This window comes from Enoplosus armatus, chromosome 4 (genome assembly GCF_043641665.1).
Source record: "Enoplosus armatus isolate fEnoArm2 chromosome 4, fEnoArm2.hap1, whole genome shotgun sequence".
Lineage (NCBI taxonomy): Eukaryota > Metazoa > Chordata > Actinopteri > Centrarchiformes > Enoplosidae > Enoplosus > Enoplosus armatus.
In genome coordinates, this window is record NC_092183.1 from 1,141,565 (window position 1) to 1,160,993 (window position 19,429).

Below are 19,429 nucleotides of genomic sequence, written 5' to 3' on the forward strand. Positions count from 1 at the left end.
CCTCTCAGGATAAGAAAAAATCCTATTTTTCTATTTTTTTATTCAGAGCTGTTTTTGCTAGTTATTGTAAAGCCATACTCAGCCTTCAGCAGCAGACGTCACGATGAGCTCCGAGGGCTTTCAGTACCGAGCGCTGTACGACTACAAGAAGGAGAGAGAGGAGGACATCGACCTACATGTTGGGGACATGCTGCTGGTCAGTAAAGGAGCGCTGCTGGCACTCGGCTGCAGCAACGGAGCCGAAGAGCGACCGTCAGAGATCGGCTGGCTGCCGGGCTTCAACGAGACCACGCAGGTACGACACCACACTGACCCGTTAGACAGTCGGGGCTGGGAAGGTCTAGTTAAGTCTGGTTTGTCCCAGTTAAGGTGGACAGACACTGTGCGTTTTTCACTAATCGTGTGCGATGTGTTGACTCACATTATACGTTTTAATCGGCCTTTCTGCTAGCAGAACCTGCGACTATATGAGCAACTGAGCGGGAGCTCACACTGAACCGCTGGTGTGTTTTGTCCAATAAAGTGTATTCAAGAAAGACGATGCTGACAGAAAGACAGAGAAGAAAAAGCTGCAGACATGGTGTCTGTTCTGCAGTGTAGTTCGGTCTTATATCACAGCTCAGTCTCAGTTTTATCCACAACATATAAAATACTCCTCCAGTAATATTAAAACAAGCTTACTACACTTTATTATAACACATCTGACAGCAGCCATGTTGGGAATCAGACTGTGGAGCTGCTCAAACTGCAGACAGGCAACCAAACTTTCTGACCTGCCAGAAATCCAACCGACAGTCTGACAGACAGATCATTGATCGATCAGGTGATGAATCAGGCGTCAATCATGGGGTTCCTTTAACATAAAAAAAAGGATAAAAAATGACGCAGCAGAACCAGAGACTGGCACCTACATTACCCACAATGCAACTCTCCGTCTGACAGCTGTGTGTGAGACTGAGGTGTGTTATGCTAGTATCAGCTAATGAGCAGCGGCTACAGAGGTCTGGAAAACTCCACCACGCCAACAGAATAAGAATACTTCATAATGCTGGTGAAAGTTTTGACATTTTATCCTCTAAACAATCTAATATTTATAATATTCTACATTAAACTGGTTAGTGTCCGGAGGTTGAGCTGAAAAGGCCTCTGTTTTACTCATTAAATATTGACTTTTTATGATGATTTAGATATGACTGGAGGAATATCATCTTGAGAGCTTCATCATCCTCATCACTGTTTGAATGAAGCTGCAGCCACTTTCAGCCGTCACTGTTCATCTTAGTGTCGAGTTTTTTTCACACAAACGACAAAACAAGCGACTCGGTTTCACACCTACAGGCAATTTAAAGTTTCCATTTCACCTGTTTGGAGGAAACACTCTCTCCCCCCCCCCCCCCCACAGTTTGTGTTGACTCTGATGTTATCACTTCAAATGTCAAACTTTCCTGTCATTGTGCTCATACAATATTCTACACATTAATCATCTTTCTCACTCAACCAGCAAAGAATGAATCCTCCCACCAGTTAAACTTCTTTATGCAACAACAACAGATTACAGCTTTTCTCTTTTTATTTCAAAGGGATGTATTGGTCGATATTCATTCTAACATAAACACATGACAGGAGCAAACATTCTTGATAACAATCCCTTACATGTTCTTTAAGAATAGTGGCCAGTATATTTACAGTTTACAGCACACACAGTTTCTGTCAGACGTAGACGTCTCTAACTCGTCCCTCTCTGGCTGACAGGAGAAAGGCGACTTTCCGGGGACGTACGTGGAGTTTGTTGGCAGAAAGAGGATGTCTCCACCCACACCGAAGCCCCGCCCTCCCAGACCTCCATCTCCATCTGCAGCGTCGGTGAGGACCGACTCCGAGTCCGAGGGTGAGTACACAAAGATCAGTCAGGCTGATGATCCAACAGGTGATCAGCTGTTAATCCTCAGAGGGAAAACGATTGATTTGCAGCCTTTAATAGCGGCTGATCCATCTCTGGATAACATGTGTTCAGTGCCTCCCTTCATGACTTTGAAATGTTCTTTGACTGGTTCATTCTGATAAATCATCCCATAGTTTTTCTCTTCTGCGGCCACCAAGCACAAAGGCTCTCTCTTGTGGTGTACCCCAAGGCTCCATTTTAGGCCCCATTTTATTTGTATTATATATGCTTCCACTGGAGTGAAAGGTTTTCCATTGCTGCTCTCAGAACAGTTTGTTGATCACTACAGTTGAATCCATTTGAGATTATTGATATGACTACATGGTTAGTGTTGTTTCTGTCTTTAAATGTGCTCTATAAATACATTCTCTTGACTTGACCCCCATGTATTAAAAAGATGGATCGTTGATAAACTGCAGCAGCACACACGTTGTATATGCTGAAACATTCTTCGGTGCATGTTGGCCAAACAGAAAGGCCTTTAAGGATTTATATATCTGAATGAATGATGCTCCTTCATGGCCTCGTGCTCCGGCTGACCGTGGCTCTACTGCTTCATTAAGGTTTTGGAGAATAGAAGAAATCTGCGACATGATGAAGTCGGGAGACACAGATTAATTCTCCTGATATTGTCTGTACCTGATCTTAAGTGAACTGTTGCAGCACAGATTTCTCCAAATTCTCTAGTGTTTTAATAGCTGATGATAGATTATTACAGTTCAGTATTACTGTTGTTGTAAATCCTCTTAATGTTTCAAGAAGAAACTTATGAGAGTTTTTAGCCTGAAAAGTGGCTCAGTGTGACTCACACACTTGAGTTTCCTTCAGCTGCTTCCTCAGCAGCAGCTTTATGCACAATAACACACACACACACACACACACACACACACACACACACACACACACACACACACACACACACACACACACACACAGCAACAACAACAACTGAAGTGAAATAAGTGGCATTACTTTGTACTTTGAGCCTGAAGTTAAACCATGAGACAGAAAACACATTATAGAAAACCTCAAACAGCATCTGCAGAGTAAAAGCTTCACGTGTTGGGGTGCACACACACACACACACACACACACACACACACACACACACACACACACACAGAGCTGATGTTTAGTCAGGGTTGTGGTTGCTGACAGAACAGATCTCAGCTCTGTTCTGCTGCCACCAGCCTTACCAGAGAACACAGGAAGTGCGTGTGTGATTTACTATATGCTGTGTGTGTTGATGGTATCCGCAGCGCGTGTGTGTGTGTGTGTTGTGGTGAAAGCTAGTAGGCTCTGGCTGTTGCGCCCTGAGCTCACTCTGCTTCCTGCTGCTTTCACCCTTTCATATTAAAAGTACTGTAAGCGGTTTGAGCTTCTCCTGTGAAGAGTAGTGAAGCTGGAGGAGCTGCTGCCTCCTGAAGGTGTTGCACCTGCTGTAAATCTCCATTTCAGTGTTTTCTTCTACTGATCTCCTTAATGTTCGTCAACACAAATCCTCTTTCAGACCTGCTCCCTTTACATTAATCATATAGCAATTTAACATGTCGGTCTCATGTCTGAATAAACACCCGAGTCACTTTTACATCACAACAACAGTCTGACTGTCACACCTGAACCATTCCTGTTTCACCTTCAACAGGACACAAGTCTGAATTTAATATTGCGTATCGTATCACATTTGTTATTTTGCGTTGCTCATGATGCTCATTAAGACTTCAGCAGCAAAATACATTTTAAAATCCATCAGTGATGCAGCCTGAGAGAGAACAGACATCACTCTTCTTCCTTCATATCCTAACATTTTCCACTCTCCGCCAAATGTTGTGTCTCTTTCTGTAAATATGCTGTCATCTCTGAATGAAGCCGTGAGGGACGTTAACGTCTCAGTCTGAAGAACAAGAAGCCGTCACTTTAACAGACAGACGGAGCCACAAATGTTATATATTCTTATGTCTGAAGAGCAGCTCTATAAACTCAGGGCTCTCCTGGATAACGTAACCAAGTTTATGTTCTGGCCATCAGACTGTTCATTAAACTACGTTACCCATGAGCATCAGCTTCTGTTGCTACAGACAAGAAGCCGGTCAGGTGTGCGAATCAGAGACCCAGAGACAGTGACCAGAGTTTAACAGCTGGGTGTGTCATCTTTAGCTTCAGCTTGTTGTTAGCGGAGCTCTGATGAAGGAGCCAGATATTTTCTAACTGTTCATCTTTAGTTCTGATGATTCAGCAGGAGAGTGTCACCCACAGATACTGTGTGTCGTCGTGTTCAACAGCTTGTTGTGTTTGTGTTTAGGCTTCATGTTGCCAGACCTCCCGGAGCAGTTTGGACCCCCGGACACAGCCCCTCCTCTCCTCAGCAGACTGATGGAGGCCATAGAGAGCAAAGGTACCAAACACACACACACACACACACACCAACATTAACACATGCTACATACATGATATCATGTGTTTCTGATGTCTGACACAACTGCACTCAGCTGTTCTCTACATCAAGACAAAGCAAACGTCGTCACACTGCAGGAGTTCAGTCACATCCTACATGAACCTTTCTGCTTTCTGAAACCTGGAACCAGCAAATGGTTTTACATCAAAAATCACTTATTATTAATTTTCTAATCGATTAATCGTTTCTGCTCTAACTTTATTAAATGGGGGGTAAAGGTTTATTAACCGGTGCATCGTGTTTGGACCGCTATAGAAGATTTTCAACATTTCAAACTGCTCTTCCGTCCTCACTGCCCGTCTCATGGGGGACAGCACCTGTAGTGAGCTTCACATGGAGAACCAGAGTCCTGGCAGAAAATAACATTAAAATGTCCAGAGTGTGTCCTGAGTTTAATCCACTTCTCTCTCTCCTCTGTCTGTATGTAACGTGGATCATCACTCGGCTGTTTATACCTGACACTTGAGACTGTTTGGTCATGTGTTGTGTTGTTGGTGTGTCCCTGCAGGTCTGGACAGTCCCGGTGTGTATCGCAGTCTGAGTGGAGGAGGTCTGGACACTCGGCAGCTGGCTGACACTGGTGAGGAGCCGCCTTCTTCTGCTGTCAGACATGTTTTCTAAAATACAGAAGGGTGATTGGCGGTCTGTGGTCTGCGTCGTACCCACCAGACCCCCACGGCCCCCCGGTCAAGAACAGTCTGCATCTGTAACTGAGTCCAGGTCTTTTAGAGGAACTGTGGATAGCTGAGCCTCGATCCCTTAACCTGAGGTGTGTTTGTTTTTCAGACCTGGAGCAGCTGGAGGTTTCCTCCCTGTGTGACGGGGTGGTCCGGTTCCTGCAGGATCTCCCCGGTGCCGTCCTCCCCTCCACGCTGCAGGCCGACATGATTCATGCAGTGCAAGGTCAGACCAGAGTGGCCCCTCCCAGTACTCACACACTACGGTCTTTAACATTACAGACGGTGTTTGTTAACAGTTCTGTCCTCCTTTGTTGGTCTGCAGAGGTCCGGGACCTGGAGGACTGTGCCCAGGTGCTGCGGGGGGTGGCCAGCTCGCCGACCTGCCCGGCCCAGTACGGCCTGACCCTGCTCAGCGTGGTCCGACACTTGGCCCGACTCTGTCTGAATGGAGCCAGGAACCAGCTGAGCCCCCGAAACCTGGCAGAGAGCTTCAGTCCTCTTCTGTTCAGACAGACTGCAGGGTCAGTAACACACACACACACACACACACGTTTGTCTTTCTTTACTAGTGAGTACCCTCATTAACATAATAAACTTAAACTAAAGGCCTAACCCTGATCATGACACATGACTTGTTGAAACTATGAACATTAAAATATAAAAGGTTATCCTCTCCTTCACCCAACCTGTGACTCTCTGTTCCTGTTCAGGTCTGAGTCCAGTCTGGATCCTCTGGTTCAGGTTCTGGAGGTTCTGATAACCAGCGAGCTCAACATGAACCAGGCTGCACCAGGTGTGTGTGTGTGTGTGTGTGTGTGTGTGTGTGTGTGGTTGGTTAATGGAGGAGAGCGTAATCGTTGCTGTGATCACATGACGTGTTGACGAGAGAAAACAGTTTACACACTTTCATCTGAACATGTTTTTGTCGACATGAAACCCTTTAATTCACCCAGTCAGCTGTTTACACGAGGAGTAAAAACAAAGACTCGAAGCACCTTTTTTAATAAGAAGCAAAGCTGCAAAAGCACCTCAACCCTTTTATAGGACAGCTGTGACGGGTGCAGAGTCCTCGATCATCATCACTTTCTGTTCCTCTGACAGCAGTGAAGCAGCGTCACGCTGGATCTGAGTCACAACTGTTGCTCAATCTCAAGGCTTAAATGTCAGATGTTTGTCACATTTTTCATCCAGATGAGATTATTGAGGGATAAATGATCTAGAAATATGATGGCAGTGATTTCCTGACAGTATTTGTCAATATAGCCTCCCTAATTGGAGCTTTGTGGAGTATTAATAACGGTCAAAGGCTGAAAATGTCAGCTCTATACCTGCTTTTATATATGAGATATGATGATATTCATATCATATACTGGATTTTCAATCAAAACTCTGCCAGTTTTAGACTTTTTTATTTAGACAAAGTTGTTCTTGTTGTTGTAAGTTTAATAGATAATCAGGTTTATGTTCCTCAGTTTAAGGTATAAAACAAAGTATGGATTTGGTTCTGAAACTTGGTTGTCGTGGCATCGGTATTGAAAAATGAAAGTAGCATTGATCATAGTGCTGAAATGATACAAGCTTGGTTTCTCTGTTTGTAACCATGTTGGCAGCGTGAACAACTGATGAAAAATGTTTCGTTCACACGTTCATGTTTCTCAGAGGATGAATCCTTCTGACTTTTCCTGTAGCGCCACCATGAGGTTCAAATTTGTGTTTTTTAGTGAAACTATTGGATGGATTGTCATGAAATGTTCAGACATTCACGATGGCAGAGGTGATCCTCTGACTTTTCATCCGGGGGTGTCATCCTTGGGGTGTACCACAGGAAACAGTAGCAGCAGAAAGATAAAAACCAAATTAAAACGTTGTGGTTTCATGAGTCAAAAAACAGGAAGAAGTTCTTCGTCTGTAAGTTTACTCTCTGTGCTGTGCTGCATCCTGAAACCTTACTGGCATTTGTCCAAAAGGTTGAACTTTGTGTTTACTGCTAATTAGCATGCTAACAGGCTAAACTAAGATGGTTATGTTGAACGGTATACCTGCTGTTAGCATTTAGCTCAAAGCACCACTGCACAGCCTCACAGAGCTGCTGGCATGCTGTAGACTCTTGACATTGACATTTTGTAGATTAAATAAGTGACAACTAATTGAAGATGATGGACACGTGATTCTTTGATCCTTCGGTCAGTGAGCAGTTACTTATTCAGTCATTAATTCATTTATTCATCCCTTCACTCGGTCGGCCTCTGAGTCAGTGTGTTGATCAGCCAGTCGGTCAGACTGAGCGGCAGCTGAAACGATGACATCATCCATCCATAGAGTGAAAGATGCAGCAGAGGAGAGGACGGGAGGGGAGGGGGGTGTTGCCTCGGTGATATCACTGCCATCGCAGGATTGGCTGGGGGCAACGGTGATGTCACACATCTCCAAGCTGCTCTCCTGAGCTTTGAACTGAGGCTGGTTTTCAGAGAGGGAGAGAGGGAGACGGACGGAGAGAAAGTTGCGTCGTTTTAAATCTTTCACACTGAACGTGACTGCAGAAATCTGATACATGCAAAAGAAATGTTTTTCCAGGCGGTTAGTTTCTCTGTAGACAAGTCAAAGGTAAAAATGTGAAAAATCTACCTGCAGGTGCAGAGAGGGAGCAGTTAAAGAGGATATCTTCCAGATTTCAGTGCAGTCGACAGTCAGTCAGACAGTCGAAAAGACCGGAAAATAGAGCTCAGTCAGGAGAATGTAGCCCGGACCTGTTTCCTTCGAGATGACGTCAGTTTTTTCGAGGCAGGATCGCAGCGCTCGGCTGTAGGCAGGACATCATGAGACCCAGAAAAGAAGGATCCATGTTTGGTTTCACCTCTGAAGCATCGTGGAGGTGGGAGAAGGTTTAGAGGCCGACATGGAGCGAGAGGAGGGAGGCCGGGCCGAGGCCGAGCCGGTGAGAGGACGAGACAAGATCCTCTGCTACATTAACATGCAGAGTCCAGGTATGAGCTCAGACCTGAACCTAGAGGGGACCAACACCTGGCAGTCAGACTGTGTACGGATAATATGGCCGTTGTAGGTTTCCTGCTAATTGTAAAATGGTGTTTTGATCAGATTATATGATGATTCAAATTCCATCATGAGTTCTTCTATATAATGTTTTTAATAAAACCTTATGGAAGTCATTGTATTGACTTACGCTTCTGCAAAGATACATAAAAACGTCTTCACGAACCTACGCAGAGAAGGGCGTTATGGAGCCAACGCTCACGCTCTCAAATCTCAACAATACGTCATGCGGAGCTGCGCGTCAAGCAAGCTGGTTGGTTTATCCAGCGTCCAGCGTCCTGCCGGGTAGCTTCCTCTGCTTTTTCTATAAGACTTTGGTCGCAGTTCTGTCACAAGTGATCTTCTAGCAGAGCAGGAAAACGAATGACTGTTCAGTGCACTTTATACCGTTGCCCTCCTGTCATTGTCTCGTCCGTTTACGTTGATAAATTTTTTTTTTTTGCGTTCCTGTCGTGTTTTTTTCTTCAAACTGTCAACGGGGTGAAACTGAATTTTTTTCCTGTGTTTTCTTTCTTTTCTACGTCTGTTATATCACCAATCTGTAAAAGTATAAAAGAAACACGTCAATGTGTCTGAACGACTCTGATGTACACGTGACTGAAGCATAATTACACCTTTTTTAAAATGACTGTATTTTACTGAGACTACATGTGAGTGAACTTCCTGCAGGGTGTGTTGTGGTGCTGCAGGTATGGAGGTGTATCACCTGAGTTGACAAGTAACAAATGGGGCTCTTTGTCTTGACTGTTGCGTGTAGGTTTATTGTCTGTGTTTTGTCAGTCGTGACTAGGGAGACGTATCCCCCCAAATCAGCCTGAGAGTTGATGCTTCACATTAAAGGCTATAATCAATATATATAACTATAAGTGACAACGTGACAACACTGTGAAAGTTGTCTTTGGTAGTGATGAGCCTCCAGAGAATCATCACGGAGCTTTTAAGTGACTCTCGGCTCCTGGTTTATCTGTCCTGGTTCACTCTCAGGTCCTGGTTTATCTGTCCTGGTTCACAGACAGCAGACAGACTCAGTCAGAGATGAGTTGCTGAACATAGTGCAGCATTTAGCAGCTACAGAGCCAGATGTTTCCCTCAGGAGGTGGAGGAGACCAGAAACGGAGCTAACAGAGAGAGAATTCTGGACTTGATTCATCAGGAGACACAAGCATGACTCCACATGGAGGATGGTGTTTCTCTGTGACTGCTGGATGAGGAAATCGGAATCAGAAATACTTAATTGATCCCCGGGGGGAAATTACACAACTGTAATCAACTGTTTGCTAACAATGTCACCCCCCCCCCCCCCAAGTGCCCAAAATATCGTAGTTATTGCAGGTTTACACACAGTGTGGTTGTGTTCTGAAGGGACGGAGGGAACGATGCCTCCTGTAGATGCTCAGTGTGTGAAGGTGTTTATCGTGCAGGCCGAATGTTTTACCGTTAAAAAACACATGAAAGATTTTTGATAAGCGTTCCTTAGATTTGATTATGAAAGTATATATAACAGAAAATATAACATATATAATATAAAACTTTAATTGGTAGATTGGTAGATAAAATGTATTAATAGGCAGCCGATACACATGCAGAAAACCTATGATAAACTATGCTGATCTATGATAAACATTAATTAAAGTCGTATGTGGTGTTGACTCGAGCGATCACTCAGCCGATATTAGCTTATCACAGGTAGCATTGATCATCTCAAGATCAACAAGATGTCGGTACAGAAATGACAAACAAGGTTTCAGGTCTCCATTACAGAGTTTGTCCACCAGAGAGCTCTGAGTTGATTTTTAAAATGATTCACAAATGTGGGATCTGAATCACGATTGATTGTTTGTTTGTTTTTTAAATACAGTCTGCACACTAGATAAATGAACATTTATTAGTGTATCATCATGTGACATTTCGGGCGTCAGGCAGCACCTAGCATTCATCGTGTTTGGATTTGCATGCTTTTGTAAACTTTTTACATTTAACAGTGTAAGAATCAACTTGTCAGAGTCCTCTGATGGACAAACTCTGTTTCTAAATCAAACAAATAATTTGTCTACTGACATTTGCTGATCAGCTGACACATATCAGGCACTGATGTATCTGTGATGAGCGATCATCGGGCCGCCTGATCGATCGGCTTTCTCTGAATATTTGATCATAAAACAGACTTCCAGAATGATTGTATAGAGAATTAAAAACTCGTTTGAAGCTATTGATTCAGCGCACGTACCCGACACTATGACAATACAAGTGTCCACTTTCTGTCTTTGTTGCAGCGTTGCCTCCTAAACCGGTCAAGTCTTCGACTCCAGCACCTTCCAGTAGTTTCAACAACAGTATCTCCCTGCAGGACGCAGAGTGGTACTGGGGAGACATTTCCAGGTAACACACACACACACACACACACAGATACATGCATCCATCCAGTAGCATGTAGCAAAACATTTCAAAGTTTATTGGTTAATACATTTTACAAAGAATTCATGAGTGGTTTATAATCAGGCAGCCAGTTTGGGTTCATTTCATACTGACACATTTATTTATGTTATTTAATGTTTATTTATTAGGGACACGTGTATATATAATATGAACCAATGCCACAACATTTATAGTTTGCAGTGGCCGTCTTCAGATGGGCCTTTTAAAATACACAAAACTTGACAGTAAAATGGATACAAAACAGCCCAAGACACAAGCTATACACAATACACAGTTTGCAAACAGTGGTAGAATCAAGTTACCATAAAACTCATTACATCATGTCATTACAAGCATCATTCATTCACTCATGACGACAAGACTGGAGTAGATCCCAGATGATCCCAGTCAGGATCCAGTTGAGGCTTCTGCTTCAAAATGGCTGCAGATGATGAATGAAAGGAGAACCCTGTCGTATCAGTGATCTGGGGTTGTATGTTTTGACGTGGTGTGTGTTTTATGTGTGTGTGTTTGTAGAGAGGAGGTGAATGAGAAGCTGAGAGACACAGCTGACGGTACGTTCCTGGTTCGAGACGCCTCCACTAAGATGCATGGAGATTACACTCTGACTCTGAGGTAAACTCTTCATCACTGTCGCCTCACATCATCACAGGCCTCCTGAAACCCAACCAAATCTCATACAAATAATATATCATTTAAACCAATTTGTTTTGCATTTTTACATTACTATATGCATAAATGAAAAGTACATTTTTAAAAATCATCCACACATCAGGCGTCCCAAAGTGGTGGAAGACGTATTCAGATGTTTTACTTCAGTGAAAGTGTAAAAATACTCTGTTACAAGTAAGTTCTGCATTCAAGTACAGAAGTGTTAGTATCAAAATATACTTAAAGTACCAAATATTCTTGGGCGGTATCTATTATTTCATACGTTCATACCTTCCTGACATTTCACCGGGAATACGGTATATGACAGGATTAAACCAAAAACAAAATGCTAGACATTAAAACTAACTAACGTTTATACGTTATATTAACGCACGCACCCCCTACTGAACAATACTGGACACTTTATTTTGGTCACTGCACTGTTTGTTATTTATCTTGTCTTATTCTTTTACCTTTATATTTTTACATGCTTGTTGTCTGTCAGATTATATGTTAAAAAAATGTAGCACCATCAGACCACGGCAAATTCCTTGTAATGTATGTTACTTGGCAATAAACAGTTTCTGATTCTGTATATAAAGTAGTTAAACTAGGTAACTGTATATAAAGCAGTTAAACTAGCTAACTGTATATAAAGTAGTTAACTAGCTAACTGTATATAAAGCAGTTAAACTAGCTAACTGTATATAAAGTAGTTAAACTAGCTAACTGTATATAAAGTAGTTAAACTAGCTAACTGTATATAAAGTAGTTAACTAGCTAACTGTATATAAAGTAGTTAAACTAGCTAACTGTATATAAAGTAGTTAACTAGCTAACTGTATATAAAGCAGTTAAACTAGCTAACTGTATATAAAGCAGTTAAACTAGCTAACTGTATATAAAGCAGTTAACTAGCTAACTGTATATAAAGCAGTTAAACTAGCTAACTGTATATAAAGTAGTTAACTAGCTAACTCTATATAAAGTAGTTAAACTAGCTAACTGTATATAAAGTAGTTAACTGGCTAACTGTATATAAAGTAGTTAAACTAGCTAACTGTATATAAAGCAGTTAAACTAGCTAACTGTATATAAAGTAGTTCGAGCAGCTCAACAGTAAATGCTGCTCTCACATTGATGCGTCAGTATTAACAATCTTATAATGTCAGATAGAATCAGATATCGTTCACAGGAGACATTTTACTGCAGAACATGTACTTTTACTGCTTTACTTTAAGTCCATTTTACTGAAAGTACATCTGTACTTTTATGTAAGTAGGATTTTTAATGCAGGACTTTTACTTTTTTTAATGTTGTATATAATAATGTTGAGTATTCATAAAAACAAAAAAATAAATGTATATACTTATTAGTATTAGTACAGCTAATAGTACAGTCCCACTGGCTCTGTGGATAAAATGTCAGACACCAGTTTGCATGGATGAAAATATACACTGGTTTGTTTTAATGGACGAATGTCCTCTGATCACCTTCAGGAAAGGAGGCAACAACAAACTGATAAAGATCTTCCATCGAGAGGGGAAGTACGGCTTCTCCGACCCTCTAACCTTCAGCTCAGTGGTGGAGCTGATCAACCATTACCGCCACGAGTCCCTCGCCCAGTACAACCCCAAACTGGACGTCAAGCTGCTCTACCCAGTCTCCAAACACCAGCAGGTCTGTAGACTGTCCGATGGTCAGCCGGTTGTGTTGCTCAGACCACAATTCATTGACTGGGTTGGTCTTATTGGACGCATTGTTGTTGTGTTCTTGTTGTCCAGGACCAGGTGGTGAAGGAGGACAGCATCGAAGCTGTGGGGAAGAAGCTCCACGAGTATCATCTGCAGTACCAGGAGAAGAATCGAGAGTACGACAGACTGTATGAGGAGTACACCAGGACCTCACAGGTACACCACGATACACTACAGTACACTACAGTACTCTGCTGGTGTGATGAGCTCCCAGACACACCTCTGCAGCTGTGACTCATAAAGTAATAAAACGACAGATAAAACACTAAAACATGCTTACAATAAAAAGATAAATCATTAAAAAGAAACTAAATTCAAAGTAAATGGAATATAAATACAAGCAGAATAATAATCCTAACCATTTATTTTTATTTATTTATACCATTTTATAAAAACTAGTCTTTAAAGAGAAGGTGGGAGAAGTACTCAGATCTTGTACAAGTACCTCAAAATTGGACTTAAGTACAGTACTTGAGTAAATGTTCTTAGTTAAAAGAGATGTGGATGATGACCATAAGCTAGGGGCCTATGTTGGGGCCTGACAGCCAAAAGCCATTCGCCCTGAATCATGTAATTAGGATCTATTTGTGGATCTGAGACCAGATGGAGTTCAGTGATTCAAGTCTACAGTGAGTCTCCAGTAAGAGTTATCAGAGGATCTTTGTTTGGCTGTGAAAGTCAAACTTCCAGTAGAACAACAGACGACACAAAGAATAAACTGAAAGTGTCCACTGTAACCTCGAGTCTACTTATTAAGACAAATGGTTTCTGCACAGGAGTCGTTCTTATTGTCAACACTGTTGTAATAACAGACAAACAACACAAGGGGGCGCCTCTGTCACTCACTGTGAGCAAAGAGAAAAATTAGAGATGAAATGCAACAGATTTTCTCCTTCTCTGACTCGTCCTGTTTTTCTTCTTCCTCTCCCTCCTCCTCCTCACCCCTCAGGAGATCCAGATGAAGAGGACGGCCATCGAGGCGTTCAACGAGACCATAAAGATCTTCGAGGAGCAGTGTCAGACTCAGGAGCGCTTCAGCAAAGAGTACATCGAGAAGTTTCGTCGAGAGGGCAACGACAAGGAGATCCAGAGGTAGGCTGTTGCCACGGCAACCGTGACAAGAGACCTTTAAAACACACACACAGACACACATTTGAAGGAGCCCTAGTTGCCATGGCACCAGAGCCTGCAGGAAGAAACCACCTGCTGGTAAATTTAGAAGAAGAAAAAAGGTTTGTTATGCAGTCAGATCAACTTCCTGGACTCACTGTAGGGTCTAGCAGGGTCCAGTTGGTCAGTGTTTAGGTTGGCAGAATCGCCTCTGGGCCACCTGGACCAGTTTACAGAAACTGCAAATCAGACTCCAACTAATCTCAAACAACTTTGAAACTTTTATTTACACCAGATGAGGCAATTAAACGTCTTGTTTCGTTTAGTGTGTAGCAAGTAAACCTCGCTCTCATCTTTCCAAAGGATCATGGAGAACTACGACAAGCTGAAGTCTCGGATCAGTGAGATCGTGGACAGTAAGCGCCACCTGGAGGTGGACCTGAAGAAACAGGCCGCTGACTACAGAGAGATCGACAAGAAGATGAACAGCATCAAACCGGACCTGATCCAGCTCCGCAAGACCAGGGACCAGTACCTCATGTAAGATACACACTCAGAAACACACAGATCACATCAAAGCTGTACTTCAACACGTTATACTAACTGATGTGTGTGTGTGTGTGTGTGTGTGTCAGGTGGTTGACCCAGAAGGGAGTTCGTCAGAGGAAACTGAACGAGTGGCTCGGCCTGAAGAACGAAACCACAGAGGAGTAAGTTTGTCTTGATGGTTAAAGACTTGGAACAGTCCTGGCTGTGGTGCCCCCCCCCCAGTGTGTCGGGACGTTAACGTCAGCACACACCAGCTCGTGTTAAAGGTGCTGCTGTTGTTTCACCGTGACTACAGTGGCTTTCAGAAGGCGCCGAGAACTGAGAACAAGTAATCCATCCACAGAAAATGAATCACTAACTATTTTGACAATAAATCTTTCAAGCATAAATACTTAAAAGTCAGATTTGCTTTATGTGACTTTGGACTGTTGAAGACAGTTTGAGCTTTAGGGACGCCGGTCAACCTGTAAACGGAGCAGAACAGTAGGAACCAGAACCAGGATCCTGTCTGCCCACTTAAATGATAGCATGAACATTTGTTAGCAGCGTGTGTGTGCGCGCGCGCTAACATGTCCTGTGTGTGTATGTGTCCTCAGTGAGTACAGCATGGTGGAGGATGAGGAGGACCTTCCTCATCATGACGAGCGTCTGTGGCGTTTGGGAAACATCAACCGCATTCAGGCCGAGTCTCTGCTCCGCGGGAAGAGAGACGGGACCTTCCTGGTCCGAGACAGCAGCAAGCCGGGCTGCTACGCCTGCTCTGTGGTGTAAGACTCACCTGTTTCTTACCTGTTCACCTGTCTGTGCCTCAGGAAGCTGCAAACACTTGTCTGTCTCCTCTAATCTCTGCGTGTCTCTCTCTCCCTCAGTGTGGACGGAGAGGTAAAGCACTGCGTCATCAACAAGACCAGTACCGGTTTTGGTTTTGCGGAGCCCTACAACCTGTACGGCTCTCTGAAGGAGCTGGTGCTGCACTACCAGCACACCTCGCTGGTCCAACACAACGACTCGCTCAACGTCACGCTGGCCTTCCCCGTCTACAGCCAGCAGAGACGGTGACCCGCCCGGTTCCTCCTCATTCATACTGGGAGCGTAGACCAGCAGCAGACGCCCAGAACACGAGTCGGTCGGTCCATCGCGTCTCCCCAAACGAGTCCAGTACCTGACCACGTGACGCATTAAACGTTCGACAGCCTGACAGACGGTAAGAAGTCTGTTCAACTTTTGAAGACAATAAACATCCTGGTGCTGCACATCACATGGATCAAAAAACCAATCCAGTTCACTGAGGATGAAGCGTTCTGTTAACTTACATTTATTTTACTGTGAAAGTCATCACATGGAGCTTTAACTTCCTGTGAGGAAAGAACTAGCAGCTCCACCTGAAAAAAAAGACACCAGTGAACTAAAGATAAGTGTTCAGTTATTCAGCTGATTTGGTGCCGAAGATCAACACATATTTCAACTGACGCGTCAGGTCCAGATCACTTGGGAACCTTTTTGTTTCCTTTCTTTTTTGAAAGATCAGAGTTCAGAGGGCGCGAGAGGCATTCAGGGTTTCCCTTAAAGAAACGTAAAACAAGATTCTCAGACGGTCCTCCATATATTCTGTCAACTCTTGCACACTTTCAACTCTTCAGTATATATAGCTGCATTTGTCAGGATTTGAATGTGACGTGACAGAAAGCTCATATAGTGTACAAACGAACAGCCTCCAAATGATTGATAGGCAACATGAACGCTTCATGTTCGTTCACTAATGTGTCCCATGAGACCTCAGTGCGACTCCATACGGCGACCAACATGTCCCAGTTTAATTTCCTGTCTGTGGAGGTACGAGGTACTGAACTGTCAAACGTCACCTTCTTTTGTCTCGTGGAGGCCAGAGGTCAGAGGTCAGAGCTGGTCTGAACGTCAGAGGAGCTGAACTGACGGACTCTATCTTTAATCATGACTCTGAAGTGCTGATCCAGCACACTTCAGCAGGACAGAACCGCAACTGGACTGGACTCTGAAACTACAAGTATGAAATGATGATGATGTCAAAGGCAAAATGGCGGACAATCCAGAAAGACTTTTCTTGCAAACACTGTGAGTGACGAGGTTTAAAATGAGGGTGAATTGACTGACCCGCATTTTTATATCAGGAGACAGAAACCTGCATCATCCAAAGACTCAGCCCCCCCCCCAAGTGTTTTTAAAGGTCCCGTTTCTTCAGGTTTGTTTCGTTCGCTGCCTCAGAGTGTCGATTACTTTTGCCGAGCGGACGGATGATTCTTGTATTCTTTCATTTCAATAAACGTCCGTCAGCACAAGTCCACAAAGATTTACTTGTGCTGGATCAAAACTGTGACAGAAATTCAGGAATGACGAGAACTGGATCTTTCTGGATCTTCTGGGTCTTTCTGGATCTACTCAAAGGATTTTCAGCTGAGTTTCATGGACAAAATGCAGCCTGTAAACACCCGTAAAACGAAGAAAATCTGAATCACGATGTCTTTTTCTCTTCTGTTTCTTTTTGTGCATTAAGTCGTTTGACTTCCTTTTAAGAGAAACCAGGTACAGGAGATGAACCTTGACTTGAGGGAGTCTTAAGTATTACTTCTGTTGTCATGGTAACCACCTGGTAACTTCAGTCGAACTTTTTCCTCTCTTGGATCGGTTTGGAAAACATGTTGCAGAATGTTTTGAAATGTCCTGAACTTTTCAAGCTCTTTGTTTTTTCCCCCAGATATTTTTTGTGACAGCTGTTGGATTCAGACTCAGAATCACTCAGTACATTCAAATTATGCCACTAAAGTCCTGCTTTTTGTGTAAAACATCCAAACCAAACACACACAAAGCAAAGATCTGTAATGTTAGACAATAGGAAGTTTAGGAACTAATGAATAAAACAGTTGTTTGAACGTCTGAAGGATTTTACACCGTGAGAAACATCTCGTCTCTGTTTTGTTCAGATTATCCAGAGAATCAGCTGACATCGAATATTCATCTACAAACATTTCCTTTATTTCATCAGTGAACCATAATCAATATTGATCTGTGTGTGTGTGTGTCAGACATTCATTACCTGCCTCAGTTTGTGTGTCTCGTGGACATTTTCATATTTCATATAGAGTTGTGCAACGATGATCACATTTAAGGTCCATTGAGCTTCATCTTTTGTCAGAATGACATCAAATTAAAACCACGAGACACTCAGCGTGTCATCTCAATACGGCTGCAACTAAAGATTGTTTCCATTGTTGATTAATTTGTCAATTTTAATTAATCACAGGTTTTTGTGAAAAAAAGACTATTCTTTGATGACTTTTAATAGAATATAATTTATGTACGAATTTAACTCAAGTGGGCCGAATGCTGAGCCCTGAGGAACTCCACAAGTAGGTTTAAGGACCAACTGTGTGTTTTAGGTTTGTCTTCAGTTTGTGTCTACAAGTTTAATTCTCTGCTTTAAATATTAGTTAGTGCAAAAGCCTCAAATATCTAAAATGATTTGCTAGTAAGAAACAACTGCGGTTGCGTCATTGCAGGTTTGAAAATCATTTTACGGTTATCGGGACGATCGGGCTTATTTGTCTTTTTTGTTAGGGTTAGGGTTAGAAAATCTGAAGAAAATCTTATTTTATTTTCTAACAAATGTGTTTCTGACATAAAAGTACTTTGAGTAAACACAAGATGTAGTATTCAAGAGTACCATCATTGCATTATTTTCGAATTGTGGGATTAATTTTATTGTTTAAATTCACAAAATCCGTTTTGTTTTACTGATGCATCTGTGGCCCAGAAATATTTATTTTATGTTTCATTATTTCTACATATATTTCCATTTTCATAATATTTATCCATTTTTGGTTTAAAATTATTAGCTGGAGTTCCTCTAATGGCTTAATTGTCGTTTCTCTGACTTTCATTTGTTTCAGTTTTGGGCCAGCGATCCTTTCATAAGGTGCCACTTTTGAATGAAGGAAATCTCCAAAGATATCCGAAGTTTGTAACGGATATCTTTGGCCCAAAACTTACAACTGATTTCAGACTAAACCACCGACTGTCAATATCAAGCTCATTATGTTTTCATAACCATGTTGGACGTCAGAGCAGTCGTGACCCAGACCTGTTTCCTCTTCACACTGGTGATGAAATATGTTGGATGTTCCAGGTGTTTGTGTTTTTCTTGGCTTAATTATAAATCATCTGAATTCCATAAAATACATAAACCGTATTTTCTGTATCAGAAATCGTTCGTCATCTTTTGTTTTTTTTTTGTCTCTTTGCTTCTCTCATGTTGTTAATGTCAGACTTGAGGACAATAAAGCACCAGGATCTTGGAACTCTTTGTTTTTGTTCTCATTTTTATTTGCTGTGAGTTCAGCAGAGACTTGATTTTAACTCTCTAAAGTCTCAGCTTTAAGTTAATTCTCAAATTCTGTCTGCTTATTCTGAAAAATGCATAATTCAAACATTCTAATTTTAACATTGGATCAATTGAAAGTATTCTCACCAACTCTGCAGCAACAGTAATTGCCACGATTTGATATGATGAAACATTTGAGTACAGTAACAGAAGCACAGTGTCTGACTTGGATCACTGACATTTTTAATGGAGAAAAATTCATTTCATAAGAAAACAAGGTTTGTCCAAACAAAGTAAAGTAACAACAAGCAGTTACAAACCACAAATGATAAGTGACGAAAAGACAAATGATCAATGAACCATACATTTCAGCTACAGCACCACAGAAATCCACATTGCAACAGCCATCATAGAAACTGATTCATTTGTTCCTGTTTGTTCCTGCGT

The 19,429-nt window shown here is 42.3% G+C and overlaps 1 protein-coding gene across 5 annotated transcripts; it reads left to right on the forward strand.

Moving 5' to 3' along the window:
• Positions 1-103: 103 nt before the first annotated feature.
• On the forward strand, positions 104-15,732 carry LOC139283885 (phosphatidylinositol 3-kinase regulatory subunit alpha-like). 5 transcript variants are annotated; one of them, XM_070903954.1, is made up of 17 exons: positions 104-295; positions 1,753-1,892; positions 3,079-3,083; positions 4,245-4,337; positions 4,906-5,009; positions 5,195-5,300; positions 5,400-5,598; positions 5,788-5,870; positions 10,402-10,507; positions 11,081-11,179; positions 12,715-12,895; positions 13,000-13,125; positions 13,919-14,061; positions 14,443-14,619; positions 14,715-14,789; positions 15,225-15,395; positions 15,498-15,732. In XM_070903954.1, the coding sequence occupies exons 1-17, from the start codon at positions 104-106 to the stop codon at positions 15,685-15,687; spliced, it is 2,190 nt and encodes a 729-aa protein (XP_070760055.1). In that variant the 3' UTR covers positions 15,688-15,732. The 5 variants fall into 5 exon arrangements, with proteins under 5 accessions (XP_070760055.1, XP_070760056.1, XP_070760053.1 ...); XM_070903955.1 differs by lacking the exon at positions 3,079-3,083 and adding an exon at positions 4,058-4,071 and having other exon boundaries at positions 1,753-1,880; XM_070903952.1 differs by lacking the exon at positions 3,079-3,083 and having other exon boundaries at positions 1,753-1,888; positions 4,906-5,000; positions 5,192-5,300.
• The last annotated feature ends 3,697 nt before the right edge of the window (positions 15,733-19,429 follow it).

Coding starts and splice junctions, on each gene's coding strand:
- LOC139283885 (XM_070903954.1), top strand. CDS start 104: ATGAGCTCCGAGGGCTTTCAGTACCGAGCGCTGTACGACTACAAGAAG. Junction 5,599..5,787: donor CTGTTCAGACAGACTGCAGG/GTCAGTAACACA, acceptor GTTCCTGTTCAG/GTCTGAGTCCAGTCTGGATC. Junction 14,062..14,442: donor AACGACAAGGAGATCCAGAG/GTAGGCTGTTGC, acceptor ATCTTTCCAAAG/GATCATGGAGAACTACGACA.